This window comes from Chiloscyllium punctatum, chromosome 27, assembly GCF_047496795.1.
Source record: "Chiloscyllium punctatum isolate Juve2018m chromosome 27, sChiPun1.3, whole genome shotgun sequence".
Lineage (NCBI taxonomy): Eukaryota > Metazoa > Chordata > Chondrichthyes > Orectolobiformes > Hemiscylliidae > Chiloscyllium > Chiloscyllium punctatum.
In genome coordinates, this window is record NC_092765.1 from 40,116,081 (window position 1) to 40,130,052 (window position 13,972).

General features: G+C 38.8%; 1 protein-coding gene across 2 annotated transcripts in view; it reads left to right on the forward strand.

Moving 5' to 3' along the window:
- grik3 (glutamate ionotropic receptor kainate type subunit 3) overlaps positions 1-13,972 on the forward strand; it is a 507,530-nt gene that overhangs the window by 325,815 nt on the left and 167,743 nt on the right. For both annotated transcript variants that reach the window (XM_072548544.1, XM_072548545.1), the window contains one exon: positions 2,456-2,679. In XM_072548544.1, the coding sequence (XP_072404645.1) occupies positions 2,456-2,679 (224 nt within the window). The remainder of the gene's footprint in view (positions 1-2,455; positions 2,680-13,972) is intronic.

Sequence of the window (13,972 nt, forward strand, 5' to 3'; positions counted from 1 at the left end):
GTGTGGAAACAGGCCATTTGGCCCATTGAGTCCACACTGACCCTTCGAAGAGCAGTCCAACCAGACCTATCACTCCCTCATCTTACCCCTGCATTTCCCATACTTAATCCACCTAGCCTGCACATTCCTGGCTACTATGAGCAATTTAACATGGCCAATCCACCTAACCCACAGACCTTTGGACTGTGGGAGGAAACCAGACCAAACCCACGCAGGCACAGGGACAACATGAGAATTCCACACAGTCACCCGAGGATGGAATTGACCCCAGGTCCCTGGCGCTGTGAGGCAGCAGTGCTAACCACTGAGTCATTGTGCCACCCTAAACTATGGAGACCCTTCGTCCCTGGGTGATTTGCGTACTTCTGTACATCCTCTGGGAATGACCTATTCTTTTACAGATGTAACATGGCTAGGCATTGCTTGTGCTTGTGAGGATCTCTTGTTTTACTGTGCCTACAGTGATGCCTTGTTTCTTTTGTTTGACCTATTCTTTATCTTGTGCTTTTTACATGTGTTTTTAGCATGTTGAGACCAAAAATGAATGAATTTTGTTGGTCTCCTGTAATAACAATGTTCTTCTCGTCTTAGGATTTGTCTATGATTCTTTCTGTTTCCAGGCCAATTTGAGTAGCTTTCTTCAAAGTCAGGAAATTCTCTTCAGTAATTCCAGCAACAATTCTATCTTGAATGAATTCTGACTTCAAAGCTTCATTGTTACAGCTTTCTTCTCAGCTTCAGAGCTCATAAATGAAATGATTTACTAATTCCCCTGGATAATACTGAAATCTTCTGTTAAATTTTGCTCATTCAAAAATTTTGTTTGCACTCACATTAAATTAATTGCCAAAAGCTTGAAGACATTCTTCAGAAGTATCTTCTTTTACATTTTTTTTTTCAATTTATAACCTCACCCATTGAAGGTCCAACTGAATGCAATAATGTATTTATTTTTTCACCTTTCGATTGAGCACTTAAGTTAGATGATTTCCATAATTTAAGAATTATTTTTTCCAAGATGCCCAACTCTAGGTTCTATTTGAACCATCTCTGAAATGAAATCTCTATAATTGCGTTATTTCTACTGTCATCTATTCCTACTGTGATTATTTATTTTTGGAAAGCTTATAAAATCTAAAGCAACTTAATGCTTCTCTATTATCTTTCCCTTGATGACTTCTGTAAGGTGTAATGCAGTTTAATTTTCATTGCTTTGAAATTTTTCACTTATGCAATCTAACATTATCTGTACATAAAAAGTTTAATTCTGTTAAATTGTAATTCTATAAAATTATAGTGTTTACTATACAGGAACTTTCTTTTTTTTAGTCAAGATGGACATTTTTGGTGTTCTGCAGGCAAAGTGGATGAATTCCCATCTTCCATGGTCTAATAATCAATGTTTGTTCTTTTTCATAACTTCGATGAGTAAAGCTTGCATCTGCAGCTTCAATAAAGTCTTGCCACCTCCCTTGCTCTTATTGCCATCACGAAAATCTTCAAATTATCTTCCACTATATTCTATTCTCTTTAATTTTTATGTTTCTCTTTTATTAACTTTATTATACTTTGTGATGTTCTCAATATAAATTACTTCCATGGCCTTGATTCCTTGATTCCCCTATGGTTCATGGTGTCCATTTCCAGTGGCTGAATGACAAAATTATTCACATAAAGAGAGGAACAAAACAATTGTTTTAATGAATCCTTTCATGGGATGTGGATGTTGTTGGCACATTTGGTACACATCCTTCATTGCCCTTAAACTGGCTTATGTGGCTATTTCAGAGGACAACTAAAAGCTGTGGATCTGGAGTTACGTATAGTTCTGGTCAGAAATGGATGTCTGATTTCCTTCCCAAAAACACATTACTGAACTGGTGGTGGTTTTTACAACAATCATTGGTTGAATTATGACCACCATTACTGAGGCAAATATTCAGTTCTAGATATTTATCACGGAATTTTAGTTCCACCAGCTGCTGTAATGGTGTTTGGGACCAATGTCTGCCCAGTATAAGTGTGAACTTCTGGATGACTAGTTTACCAGGAGATCATCATCTCCCCTATGATCATGCGAAATGTGCTGAGTGTAGACTTGCAGAAGTAACAATGGAAATGCTTGGAAAGTGTGAGATAGAAAGACAAAAAAAAAAGTGCATGTGATATAATGCACTATCATTGGATAGAAAGATGGGAGATTTTACTATATTAGAAGCTACTGCACAAGTACAAGCTCCTATTATTAGATTACGACCAGCAGCCTGACAACATTGCACAGTTAAACAGTTTTTATTGTAATAAGCAGAATAGGATACTGAGAAGACTGTAACACAAGTGGTTTTATGGTTACTGAATGATATTCCTCAGCATTTCAATTTAGCAATGTACTCTCCATTAAATGCCAGTTTAGAAATTGATTTTTTTAATTCAAAATGTTTCCTTCTCCCAACAGAAAGCTGACCTTGCTGTTGCTCCATTGACGATCACCTACGCCCGTGAGAAGGTCATTGATTTTTCTAAACCCTTCATGACACTGGGGATCAGTATTTTGTACCGAAAATCAAATGGAACAAACGCTGGTGTCTTCTCCTTCCTGAATCCTCTCTCTCCAGATATCTGGATGTATATCTTATTGGCATACCTCGGTGTGAGTTGTGTGCTATTTGTCATAGCCAGGTAAGATATGGATAATATTAGCTTTGTGTCATTGTGATTGTAAAATCCGCACTTTGCAATTTTCTAAGAGAAAATCAACCAGCAATGTGTATCAAGGCATATTCACTTCCTGTTTGAAAATTGCAGCACCTTAGTTTTATCATAAAATAAATAACTAATGCAGAAAAATATGATTAGAAGTCCCAAATTTATACTTTTGGAGACACATGGCAAACATTGGTCTTAGTACCTTGTTCAATTGATTTCTGATTGCATGGAAGGTCAGGCAAATCCTATTGTTCAATTTCAGGAGACATTGGAGCATTTGATCATTAGTGATATAATTGAATGGAACTACATGGAATTTACAGCCCAAATGCAAATCATTTGGCCCAAGAGGTTTATTCTGGCACTTATACTCATCCTAACCTAATTAATTTCAATTATATTGAGGAGTTGCTTTCAATGAACTAGTTGTTTGTACTTGATGGAATTCAAACAATCCATCCGAATTAGCATAATTAGTCAACTCTCTTCAAAGGAAACTAATTGGCCTCAACTGTGCGACTATTATATGCATTCAATGTGCCTTGCAACCAGAGGCGCTTGTAGCACAGTTGTAATGTTCTTACTCCAGAGCCAGGAGGTCTTGATTCAGTACATGCAATAACGTCATTGATTTGAAGAAGACTAATCCTTGTAATCCCAATTCCCTCAACGTACAACCAATTGATTCATTCTTTGGATCACTGTAGTCTCACTGATTGGATATTTGATGGACACTGATTAAGCAAGTTGGGGTATATCAAAGTTTGATTATGAAGGAAATAGTTACAATCAATTCTCAGCAATGTCAAAGATATTAAGTTTCCATTGTCCGCATTGGGCGGCACGGTGGCACAATGGCACAGTGGTTCGCATTGCTGCCTCATAGTGCCAGAGACACGGGTTCAATTCCTGCCTCAGGCAACTGTCTGTGTGGAGTTTGCACATTGTCCCCGTGTCTGCATGGGTTTCCTCTGGGTACTCCGGTTTACGCCCACAGTCCAAAAAAAAATGTGCAGGTTAGCTGAATTGGCCAAGCTAAAGTGCCCATAGTGTTAGGTGAAGGGGTAAATGTAGGGGAATGGGTCTGCGTGGGTTGCGCTTCGGAGGGTCGGTGTGGACTTGTTGGGCCAAAGGGCCTGTTTCCACACTGTAAGTAATCTAATCTAATCATTAGGGACAGAACTTTCCATATTCCCATGATGGTCGTCAAAGTGACATGTGAGTTTGACTATTTAGATGCCCAAATAATAAGAACACTGAAGACTGAATAAATGTACTGATGAAAATGAACTTCGAATCTATAATATTTTGGCATTCTTTCTCAGAGAAGGTAGCCACAAAATTATTTACTTTCCCCCTTTGTGTCTGACAGTAATGTTTGCAATGTCTTTTTTTTGCAGTACACGGAAGCCTATGATATGTGTGGATTATAATACACCAATATTTGATTCAGTCAATGAAAATGGTTAGCAATGGAGAACATCATAAGCTAGACCAAGTATTTCTCAATTAGTTGATCAGCTGTCTAAACTGGCAATGAGAAAGTGGACACTCATGTTCTTGACAACTGAAATGATCATCAATAAGTTGTAGGGATCATCAGATTCTTTCAGAAATGTTTTCTAAATTGTATTTAGTTGCATACACTCCAATTTTAATTTTTGTTTCTCTTTGAACGTAAGTCAGAGAATACGATCTTTCTCAATAATTCCATTTTATTTTTATCAGTGAATCCCACATAATTATTATAACCTATATTCAATCTGGCCAGTCCATGTTAATACCATAGTCATCGAATCATACAGCATCGAAACCGACTTTTTGGTCCAACCAGTCCACTCTGACCCTAATCCCAAACTATACTCGTCCCACCTGCCTGTGCTTGCCCATATCTCTCCAAATATTCCTTAATCACAGCTAGAAAAATTCCCAGTGTTCATCCTGTTCCTGTAAATCTGTATTACTCTTTCTATCTACCCTTTTCATAAAAATTGACAAGGTCTCTACTTCAATCACAAAGTCTGGTCATGCAGTTCACATCCTCTCAACCAGCTAAGGGAAAAAAAAAGATTAGTTCTCTACCCTAAATATTTCACGTTTAATCTTATATTTTTGTTCCCTTGTTGGAGACCAAGCAGTCATTCTGTTTCATTTACTTTCTCCCATATTTTCATGACTTTAAACACCTTTATCAAACCACCTTTTCTATCTTCTGTGTTCTAATGAAAGCAACTCCAAAGCAAAAGAAAAAGGTTTTTGAGTTTACATTTTTTATTGTGAGGTTACTCTTCACTTTCTGATTTGGAAGTAGCTGAATTGTTCAATTGGAGGAAAAGTACCAGTGAAATAATGATAATTAAATAGTTCAGCATATGAGAGGCTGCTATGCCTGAAGCAATGCTAGCAGGGGTGAACACATGTTAGGCTCAACATACCAAGAGGTAACTGGGCTATATTTGAAACACAGAGGTAAAAGCAATGACTGCAGATGCTGGAAACCAGATTCTGGATTAGTGGTGCTGGAAGAGCACAGCAGTTCAGGCAGCATCCAAGTAGCTTCGAAATCGACGTTTATGGCAAAAGCCCTTCATCAGGAATAAAGGGAGTGAGCCTGAAGCGTGGAGAGATAAGCTACATCTAACCTATGCCTCATTTTGAAACCCCAAGCGAAGTGGGTGTAGCTGCCCATTCTCTTGATTTTCAATGAATAGGCAGGGCTTAAAAGAAAAACCCTTTTGGTTTATCCTTTGTCCTCTCTTCATAACACATTGATTCATATTGGTATAAAACTTCATGACTATCAGCTGCTATCTGCATTTCACCATGTTGTTCTTTATATATGAACTTGATCAGTGTATGTTTGGGAAGGGACATGAGGGTAAAGGTGCTCAGTGGGGTCCTCATTGTATTCCACGCATTATTCTGTCCACAACTAATATCAACACAGACATATACTTTGCAACAGATTGATAGTCAAATGTTGAAAGCTTTTTTTGGTGTTGTACTCTGTTGTATATGGTTCTGAAAGGGTTAATATGAAGACTATCTACTTTTAGATGGTCATATAAACTTATGGGCAGAACAGCTAAGGATCTCAAGGAGATGAGACACAACATCTGGTTCTCCTCAAAATCCATGTAACGATGTCGAACATATGCATGTAACCCATGACAAGTTGTTAATTTGCACTCAACTATATCTAGGTAACTCTTCCAAAACTACCCATTACAGACCAGAACAAAATCCCAAAATGTATTAAGAAGATAGCCTAGACACTAATTTTTTTTCTTATATTCAAGGCAAGTGCAATTCGATTGCTCATTCAACCAGATTTGAAGCAAAACATGCTTTATTCATAAGCTATAGTTAAAATACAACAAAAAGAAAGAAGAAATTAGAATAACCTAACTGTACTAGAAAACTTAACGGAATAATAAGTTATTTAACTACTAGATAGTAACTATTCTAATATAGTAACATCTCATAAACACACCCTTGGCAAAGGCAAATTAAGTATAAATAGATTGTCTCACATGTAATTCCAGCAGCAGGAAGAGACCCTCAGCTGTTAGCTGTAAAAGAGAAAGGAAAAACAGCTTCCACATCCAGCTTCTAGACCCCAGCAGCAACTGCTGATGAGAAACTAAAACTAAAAATCCTGGCTTGCGCCCACCCATTCAGGCTGGTTCTCTTGTTCCAACTTTAAGAAAAAAAGCAAAACCTCACAAGGTGTTTTCTTTATTGGATTCAAATAAATCACTCAGCATCTCTGTTTTAAAACTGTTATTCATAAATAAAAATATCAGGATAAAACAGACCTCTTAAAGCCATATCTCATCACTGGCCAAGAAGGGCTTTTCCTTGATCACACAAACCCAAGATGGTCCTGTAGTTTGCTGCACTTAAAGACGACGGTAGTACAAACTCTCATCATTAGCAGCAGCTCATACAATATAAAAAACAGACATACCTATTCAACACTCCCTTTCTACTGATGCAAGTGCTGAATGTAATTGTGACACAGAGTTGACAGAGGAAACTAATTCAGCAAAGACCACAGGATGTTCAGAATTTACAGGTCTCAGTTCTGGGGGACAGCATTGTATCTACTAATCGTTGAGGGCAGTTTAATCATCTTTTTAATTAACCGAAAGCAAGTTATCAAAAGTAAAACTTCAAAGTGCTTTTAACGTATACACTGAAATACTAATAGTTTTAACTGTTCAACATCTGTATGGATCAGGATTAATAGTTAACAACATAATGGACACCTTAACGATTAAGGATTCTTGCAAGCTCACCCTTAATATGTAGAATAGTTGGGCAAGCTGTGCTGCTGATCTCTGTTTTTTTTCTCTGAAAGAGTTCAATTTATCAGGGATGAAAGTGTGGTAGTCAAAAGTACAAAAACAGAAATTGCTGGAAAATCTCAGCAGGGCTGGCGGCACCTGTGGAGTGAAATCGGAGTTAACATTTCAGTTTAAGTGACCCTTCTTCAGAACTCAGGGTGAGCTTTTTCAGTAATTTCTGTTTTTGTCTCTGATTTACAGCACCTGCATTTCTTTCGGTTCTTATTTAGTCAAAAATACTCCCAGGTTCACCTGAATTTCTTCCTCTTGCTGCCATTGTTGGCTGTCTCTGACAGGGTACTCTGCTTGTGTCCAATTTAATAATTACATAGGGATTTGTATTAAGGCAGATGACAAAGCTGGTGATGGGAACTACTGTAAATGGTGTGACCATCTCATACCATTCAAATCAAAAGCACAAAAAAGAGCAGAATAAAGGTACTCAAATTGAAATAAATTAAACAAAATTAATTAGAAGACTGGTTGAAGTTAATAATCTGAATTTCAATGGTGTATTATTTGTGTACCGGATTGAAATATCTCTATTTTTACCTTACATTGCCGCCTAACTGCGGTAGTGTTTATTTTTTCCCCGTACCCGTGTTGTGTGTGTGCAGGTGTGAGACACAGTGAGAGACACAAGGTGCATGAATCTTTATTCAAATTCCCACCACCAGGAAGAAAGGAAACACCCGAGTGGCCAGTGACAAGCAGTGCCCTTCACATCAAACGGCAATGCTGTGTGATCAAACAGTGAAGGGGAGGGTAGGGACTAAATCAAAATAGAGTTGAATGGGGAAATAATACACTCCACTCCTCATGGTGCCCACTTCTCCCTGAACAGCTTTGAAATAGCTCTTAACTAAATGTAATAAACTTGTTTAAAACCTCTCACCTCTGTGAACTGGAGAAACAAAAATTCAAATGGTCCATTTTATGATAATGTCAATGGATTATTGCAAAGGGGTTTAAAAACAAATCATACTTGGGATGTGGGACTTGCTGGCTGCCCATCTCTAGGTGCCCTTGAGAAGATGGTGGTGTGCTGCCTCTTGGGACAGCTGCAATATATTTGGTGTAGCTACACTCACAATGACATTATTGTGACATTCCAGTATTTTTATCTAGTGACATGCACACAGTGATATATTTCCAAATTAGGATGATTTGTAGCTTGGAGGGAAATATGTCGGTGGTGGCGTTCCCATCTGCTGCCCTGTCCTTCTAGATGGTAGTTATCATGGATTTGGAAAGTGCAGTCTAAGGAGCCTTGGTGAATTTCTGCAGTGCATCTTGTGGATGGTCCACACTGCTGCTACTGAACACTGGTAGTGAAGGGAGGGGCTGCTTGTGGATGTACAGCTAATCAAGTTGGCTGCTTTGTCCTGGGTAGTATCAAGTTTCTTGAGTGCTGTTGGAGTTGCATCCATTCAGACATGTAGGAAGTATTCCATTCTGACTTCTGCCTTGTGGATGGTAGACAAGCTTTGGGTGTCAGAAGGTGAGTTTCTTGCTGCAGTATTCCTAGCCTCTGATGTGCTCTTATAGCCTGAGTATTTATAAGACGAGTGGAAGTGAGTTTCTGGTCAATGGTAACCCACAGGATGTTGACTGTGGAGGATTAAGAGATGGAAATGTCATTGAATCATAGAATCCCTACAGTGTGGAAACATTTGGCCCAACAATTCTACACTGACCCTTCGAAGGGTAACCCATTCAGACCCATTCTCCTACTGTATTACTCTACTTTTATCCCTGACGCACCTAACTTGAACATTATGGGCAATTTAGCATGGCCAATTCTAAATTGATGAAGGGCTTAGGCCTGAAACGATGATCCTCCTGCTCCTCAAATGCTGCGCTTTTCCAGTGCCACACTTTTCACCAATTCATCTAAACTGCACCATCTTTGGACAGTGGGAGGAGACCATAGCACCTGGAGGAAACTCGCACAGACACAGGGAGAATGTGCAAACTCCACACAGGCAGTTGCCCGAGGCTGGAATCGAACCCAGGTCCCAGGTGCTGTGAGGTATCAGTGCTAACCACTGAGCCACCATGCCACCACTCTATCAAGTGATGATGATTAGATGATCTCTTATTGGAGATAGATATTGTCTGGCATTTGTGTGGCATGAAGATTACTTGCCACATCTCAACAAAAAGCTAGGTCTTGTCCAGGTATTGTTGTATGAGAACATGGGCTGCTTCAGTGTATCTGAGGTGTTGTGAATGGTGCAGAACATTGTGCGAACATCAGTGAACATTCCATAGTACTATTGATGACATGTTCCTTCACTTTACTGGGGGTCATCAAGAGTACACTGATGGGCCAGTAGTTGTCCGGGTTGCATTTGTCTGACTTTGGTATACAGTGCATGCAGTGCTAATTTTCCACATGGTCAGGTCAATGCCAGTATTGTGGTTGTACTGGAACAGTTTGGCTAGGGGTACAGTAAATTATGGAACACAGGTCTTCAGTACCATTGCCAACATTCTGTTTCTTGGTAGCACGTAGAGTGTATCAAATTGGCTGAAGACTAGCATCTATGATGCTGTTACCCTCAGGAGGAGGTTGAGCTGAATCATCATATCTTGCTAATGATCATTGGGAGAGTTTTTGCCTTATCTTTTCTACTGAAGTGCTGGGATCTCCCATCATTGAAGATGAGATATTTGCTTAAACACTCCACCAGTGAGTTGTTTATTTGCCTATTACTGCTACTCAGGCATTAAAGTATGTTGTAATTCCTCTCTCTTTTTAATGGGTTGTCATCATTAACATAAGTCAGTCTGAAAACTCCTACTCTAAGTTAGAATGGGGGTCTTTTGCATAGCTCCAGGCAGTAGGTAATTGTGCACTGAAGGTTTTATTTTATAGACATTTCCTGAGTCAGCTGGGCTGAGAGATCCACATGGTTTTGACATGCTGTTCCTACCTACCCTGCTACAACACTGATTCCAGCAAAAGATCCAGGCTATTGTTACAGAGATGATGAAGAGGACCTGGATTTTAAGTTTCATTCCTCTAAAATCTGAACCTGTACTGCCCACAAATCCAAATGACATCATCATAGTGTGTCGTGCTTATGATATTCCTCAATATTAACCATTTCAGAACCTTACACATCTCCCTACTCCAAGCATTTTTCCATTATTAGTACATATATGTACCGAAGCTTGCCAATACCCAATCTGGCCTCTGACTTTACAAATTCAGGAAGTCTGCGAATGTTATTATTCTTCCGCAATGCTTTCTCTTTGTACTTGGAGGACTGGTCGATGTCTGGGTTGATGACTGTTAATGTTGGTTCTTCTTCTCTTAACGTACGGGATTCAAAGGTTCCTTTCGAGTGGAGGACTTTCAGTTTCATGAACTTCCTTCAGCGACAACATCTTTCTTGCAGAAACAGTCAATTTTGTATTTGCCGAACACTGAGTATTTGGGAATTGATTTGATTGATTCTTCCTTCTCAGTGGTAGCTTCCCTAGAGTTGAATGCACCATATCTTCAATCTGTGGCAGCTGTATTTTTTTCTCTTTCTTGCATGATCTGCCTGCAGATCAACCTTGAACTATGCAGATATGTTACTTCAATGTGCTGATTGATTTGTATATTCCTCATTCACACTCTGTAGTTACATTATTGCTGAAGCAGTGTGCTCACCTTCCTCAGTTCTGCTATTTGAGGATTGCTTCTGGCTTTCCATAATATATGTTGTGCTTCTGTTCACCGAGCTGGGAATTTGTGCTGCAGACGTTTTGTCCCCTGTCTAGGTGACATCCTCAGTGCTTGGGACCCTCCTGTGAAGCGCTTCTGTGATCTTTCCTCCGGGACAGAAGATCACAGAAGTCCTTCACAGGAGCCTCCCAAGTACTGAGGTTGTCACCTAGACAGGGGACGAAACGTCTGCAGCACAAATTCCCAACTCGGCGAACAGAACCACAACAACGAGCACCCGAGCTACAAATCTTCTCACAAACTTTCATAATATGAGGACTCCTCCTGGGCAAATAAGAGAAAAACATATTGTTCTTGAATTTGTTTCTTCCGTGTCACCTCATCATCCAGCATCAGACACAAATCTGTCAAAACTATTTTACAGAATTGTAGAAGCTTTATGGGGCAGAAGTAGGCTATTCAGCCCATCGTGTCTGCTGCTTTGTGTTCTGAGTGACATTAGTTACAGATTCATCAGTTGACTCAAGCGGGATGTACTGTGCATTGTCTGCTTATATTTCCTCACAAACTTTGCTGACCTTGCAGTCTGAACTCTCTTGAACTATATGGACCAAATATTTTACACTAACATTGTTCATTTCAATCGACTCTATCTTCTATTTGGGTACCACCATGAGACTAAGAAGTCCTCTGAATTCTACCAGTTGTCCCTTGATCAGTCATATGTTAACCCTGGATGACTCCTGTCCCACATATCTTTAACAAGTCCCTCTCATATTTAATGTGTTATCAATGAAGGCCCTTTTCTGCAGCTTTAAAAAAGTCTTCTATCTTTTTATGTTAGACCAGTGCTGCTTAGGCTTCCAACTTGCCACTTTGTTGCTTTGATTAAATTGCTTTTGAAACCCTTAATTTCACTCACTGTAGCCAGGAATTGCGGTGCCCCTCCCCTATCTTTCAGTCTGAGATGGAAGTAATCTCTTGGTTTTTGTTTTGCCAGCCTGTCATACTGCACTATTTTTTATAAGATTTCCTTTACCCACCAGAGATTTTACCTTTACACTCAAAGTCTCTGATCTTCAGATCAGAGCCATCAGACCATTACCACTTGCGGTAATCTGTCTCTGTTTTGAACTAACTTATAGTCCTTCTCCAGGAAGTTCCTCACTCTCCAACTGCATCTTACTCGGTTTAAAATGCTTTTATTGTTGACACTCTATGTGTCTTATTGAATCTTGCCACAAGAAATTCTTCTATCAGGTTCTTAAATGTTCATCTGTTCCCTTCTGCTGACTGTCTGCATGAACAGACGACTTAAAGCTGAGTTGAAAAATCGTCAGATTTCCACCATTGTTAGCATGTAATGTGAGACAGCTAAATGGAAGCCACACCACTAATCAGCATATTGTATGTGCAACTAAATAAAGTCTGCATCTTATCATTGACTAGGTTAGCAATCACCATCTTTTTTAAGTGTAGGTATTCACTTTGTCCAGTGTTTAGTGTGGTAAAGAGAAAACCCACTGACTAGTTAAACTGGAAGGGGATCCTGTATTGAACAGAAATTAGCTTATTGTATGTTAGCACCAACTACATGTTACATTGATATTGACATTGCTACAATTTTCCTGAGGAGGAATTGGACATCAGGCTTGACTGCCAAAGATTTTAAGCCCACCAGTTTATATTGCATCATTGTAGTAGATAATACTTAATGCACTCCTCAGTATTAACTCTTTCAGACCTTTCCACCCTTATACAACAGTTGATATACTTCAAGCTGACTATTATCTGATCTTCCTAAGTGGTCCAGCTTTGAATTCAGTCTACTAGAGCTCTGAGGCTGAGGATTCAGATATTGTCCATTCCATCAATATGCATTACCATTTCCAAACTGAATGTTCTCTCTTAATATTCAAGATGGAATACCACAACATTGACGAGAATATAGGAAAAGTATGAGTGTTCCTTGACCCAGTTGAAGGGTTCTTAGCAGAGTTTGTCTCAAGTTATCTTTTGCACAATGTGTATTGACAGGTCACTTAATATTATCTCTATATTTAACATGAAATTTTGTGATTTTTTCAAGATGTGAAGTGATTGATGTTGAGCAAGAGTCCTTTCAGTCCCCTAGGGATATAAAATTGTCTTTTAAAATACTTTGTTAGACCAGCACTGTCACAGTCATCTTGCCAACAATCCATTTCACTATTAGTAAAATGATTTAATTATCATTTTCCGAAGTCATAATTAATCATCCTTCCCCTTTGCAGTTTAGCATTCGGTGTGATTTCAAGGTCATTGAGTTTCTCCTCTGGTGTTAACTGACTTTATATTCTCATCTTTCAAAGTAAATCAGCTTTGAATGAGAAAGGGTGAGTAGTGTTCCAGACACTTCTGTTCAGCAATAGTTCAGCTGTGAATATTTCTTATTGTCTAATGCCTGATGACTTGCCCTTTTGTGAAAGTGGTTTTAAATGATAAACTTAATTAACTAGATAAATAGCCACAGCAATTTTGTTAAATGTATGAAGTAATTGGAGAAACACATATGGTTTGCAGATGAGTAATTGTTACTTCAAGACTTTGATTTTTGAATATTCCCTGTTCTTCACACTTTAATTAGATCCAATAACTAAAACAGAGGGAATTATTAACGTAAATTTATTTCATTAGGATACATACAAAATACATGATACAAGAGGTTATCAAGAAACATGACCAATCAATCCCTGCAGCAATTAAAAACATTTTAGTAATCTTTTAAACTTCAATCGCATTGGGTTTTATTGTTGACATTTTGTAAACAGAACAAAGACTTTAGTTCTTGTTCATGGCTAAATCACTTTTTTTCAACAGTAAGTTGAGTAGGCTCCATTCATGTTGGAAGAGGTAACTTAGTAAGATTGTATTGCACTAAAGTAGAAACAGAAGTGGCTAGGGAATCTGAGCAGATCTGGCAGAATCAGTGGAGAGAGACTGGAGTTTTGAAGATCAGTCATATCAGACTTGAAACGTTAACTGTTTCTCTCTCCACAGATGCTGCTAGTTTCTGAGGCACTTACTGTTTCTATTTCAGAAAAACCAGCAGCCGCAGTATTTTGCTTTTGACGTATCGTATTTAGACAAGCTTGTAAGCCTGAAGTTGTAAATTAAGGGAGACTGTTGCAAATGCCTTGCTGCTGCAGAAGGGGGAGCAGATGCCGTCAGAGTTATAGGGACAAGACAGAATGGG